Genomic DNA, 19,413 nt, shown 5'->3' with positions numbered 1-19,413 from the left:
CCCGGGGATCCAGGACCTCTCTCTCCTTCTCCTGAAGCAATCTGAGTTCCTAGCAGGCCGAGCCAAATACCGAGTCCCGGGCGGCTGCCTCTTCTGTCCAGCCCCCGGGGAAGCCCCCAGACTACCTGTGAAGTCCTAGCCTCTGCTTGTATCCCTCGGTCCCTCTACCCCGACCCGGTCCCCAGTGTCCTCCACACCCAGACCCACCAGCCCCTGGCCTAGAAATTGGCAACTTCTCTCTGGCTTCCTAGGAAAAGGAACCCCCCTCCCCGGCATCTGTCTCATATCTTGCATCAGGGGCCCAGACTTCAGTTGGGGGAGGGACGTTATTGCTTCTTAAGATAACGGTGTGACTGGTTTGAATTTCGTCAGTGTTGTGACCTGTGGAGGCTTCCCCGGATTTCTGGGGTGTCCTTCCTGTCCCCACGCAAAGCTTGCACCTGCAGGGCTGCACTTATTTCTGGAGCATCAGCTAATGGTTTCAGCTCAGCACACAGCCTGGCCTGGAACTGACAGCCCTGCTGATCCCAAGTGGTGGTCTGGCACCCCAACTGTCTGCCTCATCTACCTGTTATCTCTGGTACCCTTCCCTCTTAGGAGCCCTGGGTGACTGCCTCCTGGGTGGGTGTCTCTTGAGCTCCAAGCCCTGGTCTGACATTAAAGAGTTTCTCTGAATATCCTGAATGCAGCTGTTCTCAGTCTTTTCTCCCTGTGGGATGTGGGGTTTCTGGGCCTGACCCTCCCACTGGACTCTCAGTCCCATCTTCTAGAACAGGAACGTTTTTCCCTCCCTCTTCCCCTTGATGAGGCTGGGTCAGCCACCCTAAACCTGGAGTCCACAGAAGTGCCAGTTCTGTCCTGCTTGAAAAGAGAGGAGGCAACTGCCACATGGCTACAGCTCTCTGTACCTCTCTCTGCCCTAGACTCTAATTTCTTGAAAGAGGAAGTTAGAGTCTCGACCTCACCTGCCCTCTATCCCTTGTCCCTCCCCAGCTCCTTGCCTTTGCCAAGGTCACCGGTGACTGCCATTTCTCTAAGCTGAGGGACAATTGTCAGACTTTCCAAGTGGGTTTCTGTTGCTGCAGCCTGCTTCCCACTCCTTTACAACTTTATTTCATGCTCATTTCGTACAGCCCAGACACCCTTATTCCTTCCTGGAGTCACAAGAAGCAAATACCTAAGTCCTATGAAGTCCTATGGCCTATGCCAAAGAAGCATAGGCCTAAGTCCTATGATGGATCCTCCCCTCACTGGGTTATCATGTCTTTGGTCTGCACCTTTCTAGCTCTGCCCCAGGGCCAGCCCTCATAACTTCAGACGCTTAGGTTCTAGGGCCAGGGAAGACCAGGCCAGGAAGCTGACTCTGGCTGGGGTTCCAGAGAGGCTGTGTATAAGGGGAGAATTCAGATCGAGGAAAGGAGGACAGTCCACAGGAGGTAAAGTGCACAGAACCCCAGTATGGCTGAAATCCCAAGACTGGGAAGTCAGGACTGTTCCCTCGTGGAGCTCAGGGAGCCATTCAGCTTTGATCCCAGTCCTCTCATTTTCTGCCCAAGTTCTGGTAGGAGACATCACAAGGGGTCTCCTGTGGGGCTGCCGACACTTCAGACAAGCATGTCTCACACTGAGCTTGCCCTCCACCCTCATCACCAGTAACAGGCTTCCACTCGGTTATTTCCATTTTGGGCAAGAGACACACCTATCCACCCTCCTGCTCACACCAGTAGCCTTCGAGTCATGCTCTGCTCATTCTTTATTACTCACCAGACCCTGAGGTTCCTCAGCTTCCCAGCACTCAGCTCTGACCCCACCAGCAGCCTGATGCCCCTTGGGTAGGCCTTCATTTCTGCCCCGGGTCTTTTCACAGCCTGTGCATGATCAGCCTATTCAGTCTTGCCCTGCTCCAAACTGATTCTTCACCTTAAAGCTACAGAATCTTCCTAACAGGCACATCTGATCAGTCTTGCTCCTGGAATCCTTCAGTGTCCTTCTATCATAGTCTGGACCTTTGGTGGTCTCTTCCCAGGCCCTCCCTGTTCCTTTTTGTTTAATTTATTATTATGTTTTAATTTTTTTCCATTTAAAAAATTTATTGTTCAAATACAGTTTTCTGCCTTTCACCCCCACCACTCCCCATCACCCCAGCTATCCCCACCTCCCTTCCTTGATTCCACCTCCCCTTGGTTTTGTCCGTGTGTCCTCTATAGTTTTTCCTGAAAACTCTTCATCCCTTTTCCCCCCATTATCCCTTCCCACCTCCCCTCTGGTTACTGTCAGATTGTTCTTAATTTCAATGTCTCTGGTTCTATTTTGCTTGCTTCTTTGTTTTGTTGATTAGGTTTCACTTATAGGTGGGATCATATGGTATTTGTCTTTCACACCCTGGCTTATTTCACCCATCTCTTCCTCTTGTGTCCCCCTTCCTCACCTCGGTCCTTGAGCCTGAAGTTCTCTCTGTACGAACTTCTACTCCTTATTTTTTTAATTTTTATTTAGAGAGAGAAAAACATCAATTCGTTGTTCCATTTTATTTATGCATGCATTGGTTGTTTCTCGGATGTGCCCTGTCCAGGAATCAAACCCACTATCCTGCTGTATCAGAATGGCCCTGTAACCAGCTGACCTACCCAACTAGGGCTCTTCCTTTCTTCTTACTTAGGGAATGCTACTCAGTCTTTAGAATGTAGAATGCCACTTCCTCCAGGAAGCTCTCCTGATCTCTCTTTCTCCTCCTCAGCCCCCCCTTTCATTTCTTGTACTCCATTACTACTTTTTTTACACTCACTACCTTCCCTGTGCCTCTATTTCTGTATCTGCAACCCCTGGTAGGGTGCCTGGTGCACACAGCTAACATTTACTGATCACTAACTGTGTGCAAGGCCTGTTGTAAGCATTTACTGGAGTAGTAGCTAATCCTCACAATGACCTCTGAGGGACATCTCACTATTACTTTCATTTTGTGAAAAGGAAGTAGTCCTAGGAAGGTTCATCATCTTGCTCAGGGTCAGGCAGCTAGAGAGTGGTGGAACCGAAACTTTGGCTACACAAGTTGGGCCTGAGCCACGTGGCTCAGGCACCACCGGCCTCTTACACCAGGGTTCAGGGAGTGTCCGGCAACCAATAATGGGGCTAGAACGGACCCAGGTCACCTTGCTCTAGCCCTCCCAGCACTGGGCAGGGCTCTGAGGTGGGATGGGCTGGATTGTGGAAGGGAGTGGTCAAGGACACACACCTCTGTCTTCCTCCTCACAGCTAAGTCCTTGGCTTGAAACCACAATGTCATGAGTCCCTGGCCTGTCGTTGTGCAGCTTTATTCTTGGGATTTCCAAGAATAAAGAAGGAGGGGCTTTGGGAAACTTACATCAGAGACGCGGATAGGGAGGTACAGAGAGATATGGAGTGAGGTCTTGACTCCTCCGAGAGTTTTGAGGGGGACAAAAGGACCCACTGTCCACACTGAAAGACCGTGGCAGAGTGAAGGCCAATGGCACTTTGCAAGACCTGAGGGAAGAGAGGGGGATGGCTGGGGAGAAAAAGACATTCATTAAGATTCCAAATGGCCTCAAATGATTAGAAAAATGAACTCATCTGAATAAGCCAATTCAAGAGAAAAAAAAAGAGTCAGGCAGCAGGAGCAGGGCCTTCGGAAGAACACTGGGAATCTGGAGACAAGCGAGCGTCCCAGGCAGGGCGGCCTCCCCCTGTGAACAGTCCCAGGCTCCCTGTGAGTTGCATGAAGATACACCAGAGAGGGCATAACGCTGAGAGATGACTCTTGCTCTCTTGACCTGGCCAGATAAATATTACGTGTGACCCAGGCAAGGCTGGAAGGAGATGGAACAAAAACACAGTTGTGCTAAGTTCGAGAGATGAGTAAAGGTGATTTTTTTGTATAATTTTAAAAATAGGGTTTATAAAATGATGTTATTTTTTTACATCTTTCTTATTTATTTATTTATTTATTTATTTATTTTTAGACAGACGAGAAGGGAGAGAGAAAAAGAGGGAGAGAAACAGCAATGTGTGGTTGCCTCTTGCATGCCCACCACAGGGGACCTGGCCTGCACCCCAGGCATGTGCCCTGACTCGGAATCAAACAGGTGACCCTTTAGTTCACAAGCCGGCGTTCAATCCACTGAACCACACCAGCCAGGGCTATTTAAAAAAAAAATTATTGATTGATTTTAGAGAGAGAAGGAGGGGGAGAGGGAGAGAGAGAAACATCAGTTTGTTGTTCTGCTTATGTATGCATTCACTGGTTGCTTCTCGTATGTGCCCGAATCAGGGATTGAACTTGCAACCTTGGTGATCAGGACAATACTCTAGACAATGAAGCTGTCTGGCCAGGGCTACAAGTTACTTTTTTTTTTTTTTAATATGGCCGGTAGATAAATGCAGCATAGTACAAGCAGGACCTGACTAACACACACAACGGTCAGTGGTAGAGGGTGCCCTAGGGCTGCCTCTGATTACCCGGAGTGGGTGTGAAGTGCTCTGGTTGGGCCCGCCTGAAGGAAGGAAGAAAAGGAGGAGGGAATCCCTGGCTGGTGTGGCTCTGTGGCTGAGTGCCCACCTGCAAATCAAAGGGTTGCTGGTTTGATTCCCAGTCAGGGCACATGCCTGGGTTGTGGGCCAGGTCCCCAGTGAGGGTACCTGAGAAGCAACCACACATTGATGTTTCTCTCCCTCTCTTTTTCCCTCCCTTCCCCTCTCTCTAAAAAATAAATGAATAAAATCTTAAATATTTAAAAGAAAAAAGGGTGCATGGAAGGAAGGAAGGAAAGAAGGAAGGAAGGAAGGAAGGAAGGAAGGAAGGAGGAACTTTGTAGGTTTACAGTAAATCAGAACCTGGTATTGAGCCTGACACAGACAGCAGTTTCTTGGAAAATATAAGTCAGTGCCACATGGGGCAATGACTACTCTGGACCCTCCCTCTCATCTGGGGTTGGCATCCTGAAGGCCAGCACAACCCCCTCACCTCTACCAGTCAGGGTTCCCAACCTCTGGGCCTTGTCTGTCTTCCATCCTAAGCCACTCATCTGACATTTAGTGAGCATCTACTATGTGCAGACACCAAGCTAGGCTATGAGGATAAAAAACCTAGGAAGAGAGCTCCTAACCTCCAGGAGCTCACAGCCATGGAGGCTGGACAATGATGTCCCAGCCTAACTGGAAAAACAGTTACTAGGTGCAGAGGTGATACAAAGGAGAGAGGGGCTGGGCAGCTGGGTGGCTTGGACTGCCTCCAGGGCAGTGGTCTTGGGACAAAGTATTGAAAGAGAAAGAGGGCTTCAGTAGGAAAAGACATGATCCAGTTTGCATTTAAATCACAGACCATCCTAATGCTGGAATGTTGGGCAGCTGCGTATGAGATGGAAACAGGTGGACACACTCTGGTGTGGATGATCTCAGGCAGTTAAGGAACAAGTAGCAGGGTGGGGAAGAGTGCACAGGTGTATTACCTGAACACCCATGCAGACACTGCTAATAGTGGTGACCCCTGGGGACCTGATGAAGAAGGAGACTACCTCCTATGGATAGTCCCATATGTACTGAATTGTTTTTTTTACTAGGTGTGCATTTTACCTTTCAAAAATCGTAAGACAGGTTGAAGTGGGGAGCAAATGCTCAACGGGCACACGGTTCCTTTGGGGACATGAAAATGTTGTAGACCTATACCCTGGCTGGTGTGGCTCAGTGGATTCAGCATCAGCCTGTGGACCAGAGAGTCACCGGTTCAATTCCCAGTCAGGGCACATGCCTGGGTTGCAGGCCAGGTCCCCAGTAGGGGACACATGAGAGGCAACTACACATTGATATTTCTCTCCCACTCGTTCTCCTTCCTGTCCCCTCTCTCTAAAAATAAATAAATAAATAAAGTCTTAAACAAATATTTAAAAGATAAAAGGAAGGGTGGATGGACAGAAGGAAGAAAGGAGGAATTTTGTAGGTTTACAGTAAATCAGAACCTGGTATTGAGCCGTTTTATTTTAAAAATAAAATAAAATGGTTAGATGCAATCTTTAAAAAGATAAAAAAACAAAGCACTTCCATAGATGGCACATGATTACCACGGACCAGGTCCAAAAAGGGCCCCACAAGAGGTGGTGGTGGGAGGAGGGGAGAGGGTGTTCCCACCTTGTCAAGCTGACCTGGCCTGAGACAGGCAGGCTTCTGAAACATCAGCAGTTTCTCAGAAACTTCTCTGCACCCCGGCCCAGGCCAGGGCACTTTTCACCAATTCTGCCCTGTCTCAAAGTGTCTTAATGTCAATCACAAGAAAACCCTAAGCATGCTTACGCTAAAAAGCTGTTACTGCCGGGAATGTTGGTGGCACTGCCCAACCATAGGCCCCAGAAATGCACACTGCCACAAGACCAGTGCACGCCCGTTTCTCTTCCAGAATCACCCTGGACGACACCAGCAGCACAGGCAGGACCATATGGGGGCTCCTGCTCTCCAGCTGACAGTCTCCAGGGGAAGGAATGAGGAGACTCACGAAGTGTTGTCTCCTGGGAAACAGAAGCCTCAGGGAACTTGTCCTGGTGCAGGGGCTCTGCGGCTGACTCGGGGGGGTAGGAAATGGCCTGTGGAAATGCTGGAGGCAGAGGCTGTTGGTTCGGAGGAGAAAATGAAAAACAGCTGGCACCAAGCCTCCATTCACCTGTCCCATCAGGACTTTTCAAATTTGGGCCTTTGTCTTGAGGCAGCTACAAAGGAAGAGAGGGGCGGGAGCCTGTCTCCATCCTGAGAGACAGTGGGAAAGCCGAAGGAAAGAGAAGCAGCAGTTCCACAGGAGTGGGGCAAAGCAGCCCCGCCTCCTCCACAGCAGCTACAGGAAGGGCAGGGCACTGGGATGAGACAGACAGATGGAGAAAAAAGGTGTTGTCTTTTCCTTTATATTATATAGGTATGCCGAATTAAAATCCTAGGTATTAGAGCCCTGGCTGGTGTAGCTCAGAGGATTAAGTGTGGGCCTGTGAACTAAAGAATCGTGGTTCGATTCCTGGTCGGGACACGTGCCTGGGTTGCGGGCCAGTTCCCAGCGGGGGACCCACGAGAGGCAACCATACATTGATACTTCTCTCCTTCTCTCCTTCCCTTCCCCGCTAAAGATAAATAAATAAAATATTTTTTAAAAATCCTAGGTATTAGAGAAGACATTATATTGACTTATATAACCTTCCAGATAAAATATTCTCATTTTGATGAACATGACTTTTTGAGACTGAATTTTCCACATGACAGGCAGGGATCCAAGCGATTCTTGACTGAGACATCTGACCACTCCGCTCATTCTTCTTATTTATGGAGCGCGTCTACATGACAGGCTGTGTAAACAAGAGAAAACAAAACCAAATCAGGGAAGGACTTGGCTTGCATTGACCTTGGCGGCACATGGAGCAAGACATATACCTCCTGTAGTGGAGAGAAACTTTTCTTACTCTTCAAGCTAATGGGGTCTTTTTTTTTAAAAGATTTTATTTATCTTTAGAGGGGAAAGGAAGGAGAGGAGGAGAGAAATATCAATTTATGGTTGCCTCTCGTGAGTCCCCTGCTGGGAACTGGCCTGCAACCCAGGCATGTGCCCTGACTGGGAACCAAACCACGATCGTGTGGTTCACAGGCCCGCGCTCAATCCACTGAGCTACACCAGCCAGGCTAATGTGGTCTTTTAAATTCTTCTTTTTAAAAGATTTTATTTATTTATGTTTTAGAGGGGAAGGGAGAGAGGGAGAGAAATATCAATGTATGATTGCCTCTCATGCGTCCCCTGCTGGGAACTGCTGGGAAGTGGCTTGCAACCCAGGCATGTGCCCTGACTGGGAATCGAACCGCAATACTCTGGTTCACAGGTCCGCGCTCAATCTACTGAGCTACGCCAGCTGGGGCTGTCCTCGCAAATTTTTTACCACATTTACATGCTCCAGTGTCCGTCCAGTTATCCATGTTTTGGCCAATAACCATCCTATACTGGAATGGAAGGTAAAAATTATTCACATATTTTTCTCTTTTTTAAAGATTTTATTCACTTATCTTTAGAGGGGAAGGGAAGGAGAGAGGGAGAGAAATACCAATGTATGGTTGCCTCTCCTGTGTCCCCTGCCGGGAACTGGCCTGCAACCCAGGCATGTGCCCTGACTGGGAATCAAACTGCAATCGCGGGGTTTGCAGGCCTGCGCTCAATCCACTGAGCTACACCAGCCAGGGCATGTTTTTCTCTTCAATCCTTAACTCTTAAGTCTTTGGCAAAACACGTCCTTTGTCAGTCAATGCCCTTCAGTCTGAAATACAGCAAAGGTTTGCTTCAGTCTCTCTGCATGAAGATAAAAACAGGCCGGGATTAGTCCTGACTGGGTAGCTCAGTTGGTTAGAGCATCATCCCAACATACAAGGTTGCAAGTTCTCTCTGATTAGGGCACATACAATAATCAACCAGTTAGCCCTGGCTGGTGTGGCTCGGTGGATTGAGTGCAGGCCAGTAAATTGAGGGATCACAGTTCGATTCCCAGTCAGGGCACATGCCTGGGTGGCAGGCCAGTTCCCAGTGGCGGACACACGAGAGACAACCATACACTGAGATTTCTCTCCTTCTCTCCTTCCCTTCCCCTCTAAAAGTAAATGAATAAAATCTTTAAAAAATAATAATCAATCAATTAATGAATAAATAAGTGGAACAACAAACTGATGTTTTTCTCTCTCCTTTCCTCTCTTAAAAAAAATAAAAAAACAAAACAGAGAAACAGATCGGGACGGCTGGTACTATGTGAGCTTCACCCTGTTGTTGATGGCCTTGCCAGACCGCAGTATTCCTCTACTCAGGGCACTTCTGATAAGACAGCTTCTCACTGGTGAACTAACTGAACAGCCAGATAACACACCTGTGGATTCAACAACCTGAAGTAGGAGGTTTAGTTGTTGGTGTGTCTGTCATGTCATGGATCAGTGTGTCCACTGACTTGCTTCCTCAGTCTCAAGTGCAGTGCTGACAAATTCTACACGATCGGGAGCATGTCTGCAAGTGTGTGGATGCATTTCATCTTTAGCAACAAATCACATGATCCTGCACCTAACTTGAGTACAATCTGACGTTAATTTTACAAAGATCATACACTTTTTACACCAGATTTCTAAAAATATTTTTTATTTCTTTTTAGAGAGAGGGGAAGGGAAGGAGAAAAAGTGGAAGACAAACATCAATGTGTGGCTGCCTCTCATGTGTCCCCTATTGGGGACCTGGCGTGCAACCCACGCATGTTCCCTGACTGGGAATCGAACCCGCGACCCTTTGCTTCACAGGCCCGTGCTCAATTCACTGAGCTACACCAGCCAGGGCTACACCAGATTTTTTTTTAAAGATTTATTTTTAGAAGGGAAGGGAGAGAAACATCAATGTGAGAGAGAGAAAGAGCAATTGGCTGCCTCTTGTACATGCCACAACCGGGAAACAAACCAGCAACCCATGCACGTGCCCTGACCAGGAATCAAATTTCGACCTTTCCCCTTGTAGGACAATGATCAACTGAGCCACACCAGCCATGGCTACACCAGATAATTTTTTTAAAGCCTCACACTTTTCTGCCTATTTAGTGCTGTTGTGGGTGGAAGTGGTGGAGAGAAAGTGGTACCCTCACTCCATTTGGTAAATTCTCTATGCAAATAAGACATCGAGACATTTAGGAAGAGATGAAAACAGTCAAGATCTATGGACACGTGTTTGAGACAGTTTAGTGGCATTTTTCTTTAAGATTTTACTTATTTTTAGAGAGAGGAAGGGAAGGAGAAAGAGAGGGAGAGAAACATCAATGTGTGGTTGCCTGTCACACTCCCTTTACTGGGGACCTGGCCCACAACCCAGGCATGCGCCCTGACTTTGAACCAGAAACCCTTTGATTCACAGGCTGGTGCTCAATCCACTGAGCCACACCAGCCAGGGCTAGAGGCATTTTTTAAAAATCAGTGTTGCCCTGGCTGGTGTAGCTCAGTGGATTGAACACAGACCTGTGAAGCAAAGGGTTGCTAGTTCGATGCCCAGTCAAGGCGCCTGGGTTGCAGGCCAGGTCCCCAGTGGGGGACACATGAAAGGCAGCCACACATTGATGTTTCTCTCCCACTTTTTCTCTTTCCCTTCCCCTCTCTCTAAAAATAAATGAATAAAATATTTTTAAAAAATCAGTGTTAAGTCTTATGCATTTGAGTACATTCTGGGTTTATAAAAATGTGGGTAAGTAGATGTCTATAAAAATTAAATATATTCCTGGAACAGAAAAAAGACTGCAGAAAAACTCACGACAGAAAAGGTTACAGGTTTGGTTTTTTTAACGATTTTATTTATTTTTAGAGAGAGGTTAAAGGAGGGGGGAAGAAGGAGAGAGAAACATCGATGTGTGAGATGTGTGAGAGAAACATCAATCGGCCAGTGCTGGATCCATTGAGCCACACCAGCCAGGGCAAAAAGGATATAGTTTAAGTTAATAGGATTATATCAATGTTAATTCCTTTGTTTTGATAAAAGTATGATATTAACACTGGAAGAAGCTGGGGAAAGAATAAACGGAACTCTGTACCATCTTGCAACTCCTCTGTAAATCTAAAATTATTTCAAAACAAAAAGTTAAGACGGAATCTACTGTCCCAGCCAGTGTGGCTTATGTGGTCGGTTGGACTGCTGTCCTGTAAGCTGCAAGGCCATGGATTTGAATCCCCATCAGGAGGCATATGAGGAGGCCACCAGCTGATGTTCCTCTCTCACGGGTGATGTTTCCCTTTGCAGAACAACACCCAACCAGCTGAGTTACACCAGTCAGGGCTGAAAAACACATTTTAATTCAATAATTAAAACTCTGAAAAATAAAATGGCTTATTCTTACATTAAAAATTATTTTTGAAAAACTGATTTTCTGAAGCCCTAAAGGCATACAGTCCATTTAATGAATCACTGAATAAAGTGGTTTAAACTAATTGAGTTTTTGTTTTTTAAATAAACTTTTAAACATTTCTAGAAAAATAATAATTCATTATGCAAGTCCATAAAACTTTGGCTAATTTTTTTATAGAAAAAGTATTTTTATTTTCCTTTTTGTTGCCCATTCTTTTTATTGTTGTTAAGTACAATTGTCTTAATTTTTCTCCCCACCACTTCCACCCACCCCAGACATACCCACCTCCCACTGTTGATTCTACCCCCCCTTTGGCTTTGTCCATATGTCCTTCATACATATTCCCTGACAATCCTTTACTCTCCCCCACCCCGTTATCCCCTCCCACTTCCCAACTTTGGCTAATTTTTATCAAAAGCTAATAATAAATAACCAAGATGAAATAATAGAGACTATTAACAAATTATGTGTTGTTTGAAAAAAACTAGTATCATATAAGGACAATAATAAGAAAAATAAAGATAATAATCACACATGCCTTTTAGTTTAGCAAAAAAAATTAGAAGATAAGAAATTCAAAGTGGGATGGAAGAGAATATAAGGGGGATAAATGGTAATGGAAAACTATGCAATAAAATAAACTAATTATAAAAAAGAAATTCAAAGAAACCATTTTGCATGCACACACAAAGATCTCACGATCCAGAAATCATGACTAAGCAGCAATTCCGCTTCCTGGGCTGGATCTCTGAGAAGGCTCAAGAGAGGCCTCGGAGCAGCCACAGAGAATCCTCTGGATTTTCCAGAAAAAGAATCACCCAGTTTAGGAAGTTTGTAGAGTGAGCCATGCAAATAGTACTGAAATATACCTTTAGCTGCTTCTGAAAGGCTATGTTTTTAAAAGACCTTCAACGGTCCAGCGATAAAACACAGACAAGCCTCCTGAATCCCACTTGGTGACAAGCCTGGAATGGAGGAGCTCCTGCAGGCCCCTCTAGGTGAAGAGAACAAACTTGGACTACGTAATAAGACCATGTTTAATGAACACCAAAATAACAGGTGAGAGCTGCGGGGGCTCAGCGTAAAGGGGAGTGGCCACGGCTGTAGTGACCTTAGGTGGTGGGTAAGCAGTGCTATTTGGTGGGTAAACATCGCCGCCCACCACCTTTTCCTTCACAGCCTTTCAACAGTCCTGGGGGACAGCAGAGGGGGATGACTGGCCTCATTTTACAGTTGGGGAAACTGAGTTCCAAACAGGTTCACCCGCTCGCCCAAAGCCACGCAAGTTTCCTGGTCCTTTCTTCAGCCCCGCGGTGGTCTGGTTCAGAGGAGATTTGAGCAGGTGGATGTAAAGAGGATGACCACTCCACAGGAAGAGCAAGCACGGTGTGCAGTTGGGCAGGGTGTGGTATGCAGGGACACTGAGGGGGCTGGTGGAGGGGCAGTAACCCTTGGTCACACTGCCACAGCACAGTCACCTGGGTGCCTGCTTTTCCTCTCTTCCCTCCTGGGTGCCCAGGCCTTCAGGACCAGCTGAGGGAAGTCATAGGGTAGGAGGGCTTTTACCGCCTAATCTTTACTTGGCACCTACTATGCATGAGTCGACTGCAAAGCTAGGGAGGACAGGGCAGAAGGGGAGAGGTGGCAGCACAAAAAAAAATCATGCTAAACAGCTGACTACAGTGCTGTGAGAGGGACGCAGAGGGGCTTGTGTTGAAAGTGCCACGTGGGCAGGGACCTGGGGAGGGTGCAGACCTAGCACATGAACTTGTGAGCCCCAATGAAGCAGAGGTGGGTAGGACTAGATAAGACAAACACAACAGGCTGAAGAGTCTGGATGGGATCCTGGGCCCAGGACATCGCAGTGACATGGAGGAGAAATGGGGCCACCACAAAGACTGTAGGAGAGCTAAGGAGGCTCTGGCTGGAGAGGAGGAGGTTTGGAGAAGGCTCTGTAGGTCCAGGCTTCTCCAGGCAGGCCCCTGGAAATGGAGCTCGCTGGTTTGAGGTCAGAGGGCCCTCCCCTGGCCATCCTGGGAGGCCTCTCCAGGTGTGAATACACAATGAGGCCCAGCAGAAGCTTCAGGCTCTGCAGAAACACAAGGACATATGATGTCCTCTCTAGCCCTTCATCCCACTGGCCCTTAGCCCTCCCTTGGGAGGAGCCCAGAGCTCAGCACAGGTCCTGCTTTTCCCAACCTCTTTCACCTTGTAGTTAACTGTACAAGAGGCAGCCCCTGGAGGCCAGCATGGGAAAGAGAAAACTGGGTTAGCGTCCCCAGGCAGACACTCCTGCCAAGAAATAGTCCCAGGGCACCTGTCTCTTCTCAGCGCAAACACACAACTGGGGAGCCAGAGCAGCCAGCCAGGCAGGAGGCTGCAGGGGCCTGCACAGAAGCCAGCAGGGGGTGCTATAAACCCACATTTGGCAGGGTTCCTGCTGCCTTTCCAGTCCAGTGCCCACCACCAAGGAATTAACAGGGGCCGTTAAGAGTAGTCCCTCCCAAGCCTTGGGCACAGCGCAGCCCAGACAGAGCCAGGACGTGAGTCCAAGGTGGAGGCAGTGGCAAGTCTAAGCAGACCCTACCAGGGTCCAGAGGAATAGTCTTGGCCAGCTGAGGCCCTGGCACCCCTGCCCAGCCCAGCATCAGAGCCCCAGCTGTACCCCAACACTGCCCATTCATGCATGTGCCCATGCACTTTCCTCAGCTGGTCCTGAGATCTTCACTCACTGACTCTTCCCTGAAGAGAGGGCCCGGCCACCGCCCCACCACCCCATCCCACAGCAGCAGCTCAGTCCCCATCAGCACAGGCCTGTCACTGGATGTCAGGGTCCTGGAAGCCCCAGGCCTCCACAGCAGCGATGAGGAAGTTCTCACAGCAGAGGGGCTGGTTGTTGAAAGTGTCGCAGTGGCCCGTGCGGCCCCGGTTCAGGTCCCCGTCGATGTAGAGAGCCTGGCCGCCCCCTCCACCTAGAGGATGCTCAGTCAGTGCCTGCCCATTTGGCACTGCCCAGGAGGTGCTCTCCTCCTGCCCGAGCATCTCCACTTGCCCAGCCCCAGCCCCAGCCCTGCCACAAGCCTAAAAGCACAAGGCTGACCTCCAACTCTCCAAAGCCCATCAGCCCTCAGCTGGGGTCTAAGCTCTAGGCCAGAACCCCCTTCCCAGCCAGTTTACCCAGAATACCTGTCCCCACTCCCACTCCTCATGCCTGCTGTCTTCCTCTGCCATCATGGGGACTGTCTGTACTTCAAGGAAGGCTCCTGCCATCTGGGTCAGCAATGGCTGACCCAGGGGCTTTGGCCACCATTACCCTGTACCCTTCTCCCAGGCTAAGTGAGACCAGCCTGAGATGGAGATGCGCACCTATGATGAGGCAGTCATTGGCCCCAGCCATGAACATGGACTCAGTCTTGGAGGGCAGGTTGAAGTGCCGAGTGGCCAGGAACGGTGAGAGGCGGTCAGCAGGGTTTGAGGATGAGGACAAGGATGACTGGGAGAGATGGGACGAAGTGGCAGTGGCCTCCAAGGACACTGGCTTAGTCAGCTCTGGGTGTTTGATGACCACCCATTCATAGCGCTGGACCTCTGGCTGCAACTGAGGGTGAAAAGGCAGTATGAGGAGCCGGCACACTAGGCCCTACAGGGCCCTTCTGGCCACTTTCCTCCCACAAAACTTCACTGAAGCCCTTTATGTGTGAGGCTTCATGCCAGGGCTGGGGAGACAGTGCCATACCGGGCAGGTAAGGGCCTGCCTGCTCTCATGGAGCTAGTGATCTAATGATCACAAACCAGAAGAAAATGGGGAGGTTATCCTGTAGGGTAACTGCTATAACAGAGGTAAACAGGGTCAGGTAAGTGGGCCTGATGAGGGTGCTGGGCCTGTTGGTCTTGGAGCACATGCAGGGAAACCCACTTACCCTAAACACAAAGCATTCTCCGGTCCCAAAGAAGCCCAGTTTGCCTCCAAACTTATTTCTCTCACTCCAGTCTGTTGACAGGTAAGCTCCACACACCTGAGGAGAAAGGCCCAAGGTGATGCTGCATCATGCTGGCCTGCAGGAGCACCCCCTTTCTCAGGCCCTGCTCTGGGGCCATTGTACCATCACAGCGTGGGTGGAGTGGTATTGTCACAGCATCCTCCACCCCGACTGAAGGGCAAGGGCCGAAGGTAAAGAGAGGTGTGGGAGTCCAAGTTTGGAAGGCATGGGATTGGCAGTGAGAGTTGGGGGCAGGTAGCTACCATTGGCTTGTTTGGGGTATTTCCATTTGGGCCCTCAAGCATGGGAACAAGCCCCATGTTCACACTCTGATTTTGGACATCAGCACCTGGGAGGCCCCTCAGATGAACGCTTCCAGGAGGTATGCCTGGTCAACAACATTCTCCCACCCTGTCAGCCAACAAGGTGCTTGATTTCACCATTAGAGTCATGTCCCTCCGCTGGTTGCAGGGTTCTCCCAAAGTGCCTGTCAGAGTCAACTTCTATGATATAGATGCCCAGGCTCTTTCTGGAAACCCAGATGCAGAGTGTCGAATGGGGTGAGGAGCCAACCTAAAACTCCCATGGGTACAGGTCTGGGAGCCACTGAACAAGAAGCCTTTATTGTAGGCAGACACCCCCAGGATGAGGGCACACGAGCTCTGACCTCCCTAGTCTCGGAGGACTTTCCAGGAGACAGGTACTGTGGAGGAAATGGCCCTGAGAACTACCTGTTAGGGGGTGGAGGCAGGTGACAAGAGCCAACTCACCTGGCACTGGCCCACTGTGTTGCGGGGAGGCAGGGCCTTGCTACTAGGCATTTCTGCAATGCTCCTCCTAAGTAGCAAGGCTGTTTCAGCAGGGCCTGGATCCTCAGGGGAAACAAGGAAGCCCTGGGTACTTGTGGGTCAGATAGGGAAGCTGGATTCACTTCTTTGTGGAGGGTGGCTGTGCTCTGTACCCCTAAGTACAGGAAGGCTGGGTGGAGGCTGCAGAAGTACCCACCCTACCTGGGGCACAGGAGCAGCAGACTCCCCAGAACTCAGAGGCCAGGACCCCAGGTTCCCTCTGGTTCCTGCTCACCTCCTTTTGTGTGGTCTTAATGAGCAGGAGGGTGGGCTCGTGTCCTTCGCACTGGAAATACAACCTGGGGAGAGACCATACATGCCAGTCCTGATGGGAAGCAGTTATCCTGTACCATTTTCCTGTACCACCTCTAGCCAGCTTCTACTGACTGGCGCCCCCAGTCTGAGAGTCTGAGAAACCTGGACTGTCTAGGGGTGAATGAGCCTGGAAATGGCATTTCCTTATCTTCTGGGGACCAGGCATAGTGGCCAAGGACCTGGCAACAATCTGGCCTAGGCACTCTTCTAAGCCAAGGTAGGGCTGCCCTCAGGTGGCCTGCAGGCTGAGCACTCAGGTGGGGGAAAGGCAGCATGACAAATGGCCCCCAGCAGACAGAGCTGCGTGCCAGGTGCTCCGAGGAAGCAAGAACAAGAACACATCCCTGCTCTAGAAGAGCTCAGAGTCCAAGCATGTGGGAGTCAGCTGGCACTGGGAAAAATGTGAGGAAGCCTGAGGTTGCTGTTGTGGTGGCTCCAGGTGCCCAGGGCTTGGCTGGCAGCCCTAGCAGCTCCCTTTAACCGTCCCCCAGTGAGCCTCCCATGCCACACAGGTTGGGGCTGGGTGGATGCAGCTCCAGCTGTGCCATAATATTTGTGGGGCTACAGACAGTGCCCACCACATGGGCTGGGCCAACTGCCTGTGGACAGAGACAACTCTGATCTGTCTCTGTCAGGTCACCTGTGACCCAAGCCAGAGCTTCTGAGGCCACCTGCAGTCTGAGGCTCAAGCGGGGGCTAACCTGACAGAGCTGCCAGGGAGGCAGTGTGCCCTGGGGAGGCCGGCACAGCCCCAACCCCACAGGGCCAACCTGTTCCTGGCTTGTGGACTGACGGAGTGGGGGTGGGGAGTTCTGAAACACAGCCTGTTTCCTTGAGTCGTCCTCTCTTACAGTTCTCTAAGCGAAGCCTCTCATGTCATCACAACGCTTACACAGGGACCTGGAACTGTGGCGTACACGGCAGTGACCCTTGAATTGAAGTGGCCTGGGAGTGAAAGAAGCCCAGAAAAGTGCCTCCCAATTCTAGACCCCAGAAAGAGGCAGGGCCTCACCCAGTGTGATCTCCTGGAAGCACAGGCAGAAAAAGAAGCTGGGAAACTTCACTGCTCCCTCTGTCCTTCCTGGACTAACTGCCTCAGGGCCTCAGAGGGCAGGTCCAGCCTCCAGCCTCCTGGGCATTACCTGCTTAGGCTGTACCCATGCTGCAGTGAGGAGAAGAGCAGGAGGGGCTGACAGAGGGCGAACCGCTCAGGGATCCATGACCAGATGTCTCTCATCTCCTTCACACTGACAATCTCTGAGTGGAAGTTTTCCGCATGTACAGCCAAGTGCACAAACTGCCTGAGGAGAGTTTTGAGAGGTTCAGAGCACAGCTGTGACCCCAGTCCTGACCACAACCCCCCACCCTGGAGGTGTGCATTGGCTCTCTTGGAAGCTAAGCCTGGAGTAAACTTCTCACCTATTCAACCAGGTTAAAGCCTGGTCCTAGGTACTCTTGGGGAAAAATCTGGTGCAGCTGTCCCCTGGAGCCCCACTCCCATTTCATTACTAAGAGGGGAGAGCACCCAGCCCAGGTGGGGACAAAAGCACCTTTTCTCTAAGAAATGGGGACAGAAAGTGAGTCAGCTCTGGCAAGATAAGGGCCAGCCAAGCACCAGCAGACAGCACAATTGAGGCAACCGAGCAGACAGAAGGACAAGCAGATGGCACCTGAACAGCTGCCAGGCCCTGAGAGCCAGCACAAGCAGGCCCCCAGGACAGCCAGGCCAGAGACAGAGAGAATCCAGGCATGGAGATATGGTTTCCAGACCTACCTTTTAGAAAGTGAAACACTGAAAAACAGAAGGAAGCAACCGACGTGGAGAAGAAGAAAAATAAACACAGACAAGGAGAGGTTAGTGGTAAGTATTGATATCCAGGACACGCCCGCATTTGGCCTGGAAGAAAGGCCTCCACACCTACAGTCACATCATCTGCCACCGGGACAGTCTCAGGACACCGTGAACCCTTCTCATCTCTGTTCCCCAGGGGCTGTGCTCAGGGCAAGGGGGCCAGGCCCAGCAGAAAGGGAGCCCAGAGCTGGAGGGATGGAAAAGGGGCTCCTGTAAAATGACCAGAGGCCCTGGCTCAGCCCACTGCCCAATCTTCTGACCTCATGGTCCACACCTTGCTTTCATTTCGGTCATGGGCCTCAGGCCTGAGGACTGTAGCTGGCACCTTCCATTCCCACAGTTGCCTCAGCAGCCTATGGCTATAACCAGGAAGGCCCTTTCTCCCTTCCTGTGGTTTTCTATCCATGCACAGATGGCTGGCTGGCAGCAGGCAGAATAAAAGTCCTCTGGGCAGGATAAGCTTAAGCCCAGAATCTCGGGATGTATTCCACCAAAACCCCACCCTAAGTGGGCCCCTGGCCACCTGCCCCGAGGCCTGCCTACCTCTTCTGCTTGACAGTGATGCCCTTCTGCTTCAGAGCTTTCTCATTGGCCATCTGCAGGAGCTGAATCTCCTTCCGAGAGAAGAGGCGGATGGCAAATGCTTTCTCCAGCAGCTTTTCTGGAGACACTGTCTTGGCAATGTCCTTGACAAAGGTACGGATGTCTTGCTTCACATTATCTGACTCAAGTGGCTGCCCAGCTCTCACCTTATGAAAGAATTTCAGGATTGCCAGTGCAACACGGTACAACACCTTGTAACCTTCCACCAGGAAGACATCAAAGACGCGAGCGAAGTAATTGAGGGGCAGTTCCCCAAATAGCCAGCGCTGCCAGTCTGCGTAGACCTGCAGGACATCCTCTGACACGGCCACCATCAGCTTGTGAGCTGCCTGGCAGTACTTGTTCACCAGGTCCCCAAAGGTCATGCAGGAAGACTCAAAGGCCAGAAAGCTCTGGTCGATCAGCCTCTTGCTGGGGTCGTTGCAGGCCAAGATGCGGCAGGCCTTTTCAAAGCACTCAGCCTCATCAATGCTGTAGTGCAGCAGCAGGGCTACGACTGCAGGCAGGGCAGGGCAGAAGGAGATGTCAGGGAACTGGTTGGCAATGCACAGCAGAATCTTCCGAACAGCACCCTCGCCCCGTGTGTTTAGGCAGTAGCTGGGCACCTGCGTGTTGTCCACAAACTCAGGCAAGGGCAGGCTGCTGCTACTGTGCTTACCCACGATTTTGCCCACGATGTCACTGTACACGCTGGCATCAGGCGTGACGGTGCGGCAAGGAATGTCCCGGATCAGGCGCTGGTATACCTTCCCACGCAGAGCATGGCTTTGGGCCCAATAACCTTGGCGTGCCAGCTGCTTCAGCTCTTGCAGCTCTGTGCAGCTCAGTTCCTTGGGTCCCAGGTCCTGGATGGCAGTGTTCATTTTGTCTCTGTCCACAAAGCAGTTGTACCCCTGGGAGTCCATATTGCAGGCCGTACCTGGGAGGAGGGCCCT

At 50.3% G+C, this 19,413-nt stretch overlaps 1 protein-coding gene across 3 annotated transcripts; it reads right to left on the bottom strand.

Moving 5' to 3' along the window:
• Positions 1 to 11,899: 11,899 nt before the first annotated feature.
• Positions 11,900 to 19,406, bottom strand: TBC1D24 (TBC1 domain family member 24). 3 transcript variants are annotated; one of them, XM_037034421.1, is made up of 7 exons: positions 18,419 to 19,406; positions 17,798 to 17,815; positions 17,166 to 17,324; positions 15,944 to 16,007; positions 14,801 to 14,896; positions 14,247 to 14,478; positions 11,900 to 13,852 (listed from the first exon to the last, which is right to left on the bottom strand). In XM_037034421.1, the coding sequence occupies exons 1-7, from the start codon at positions 19,381 to 19,383 to the stop codon at positions 13,698 to 13,700; spliced, it is 1,689 nt and encodes a 562-aa protein (XP_036890316.1). In that variant the 5' UTR covers positions 19,384 to 19,406; the 3' UTR covers positions 11,900 to 13,697. The 3 variants fall into 3 exon arrangements, with proteins under 3 accessions (XP_036890316.1, XP_036890317.1, XP_036890318.1); XM_037034422.1 differs by lacking the exon at positions 17,798 to 17,815; XM_037034423.1 differs by lacking the exons at positions 17,166 to 17,324; positions 17,798 to 17,815.
• Between the last annotated feature and the right edge of the window lie 7 nt (positions 19,407 to 19,413).

The sequence above is a fragment of the Sturnira hondurensis genome, unplaced genomic scaffold, assembly GCF_014824575.4.
Source record: "Sturnira hondurensis isolate 20B ecotype Veracruz unplaced genomic scaffold, ASM1482457v3 Scaffold0022179, whole genome shotgun sequence".
NCBI classification, from domain to species: Eukaryota; Metazoa; Chordata; class Mammalia; order Chiroptera; family Phyllostomidae; genus Sturnira; species Sturnira hondurensis.
The sequence above is the reverse complement of the archived record's forward strand: the minus strand, read 5'-3'. Positions and strand labels throughout refer to the sequence as shown.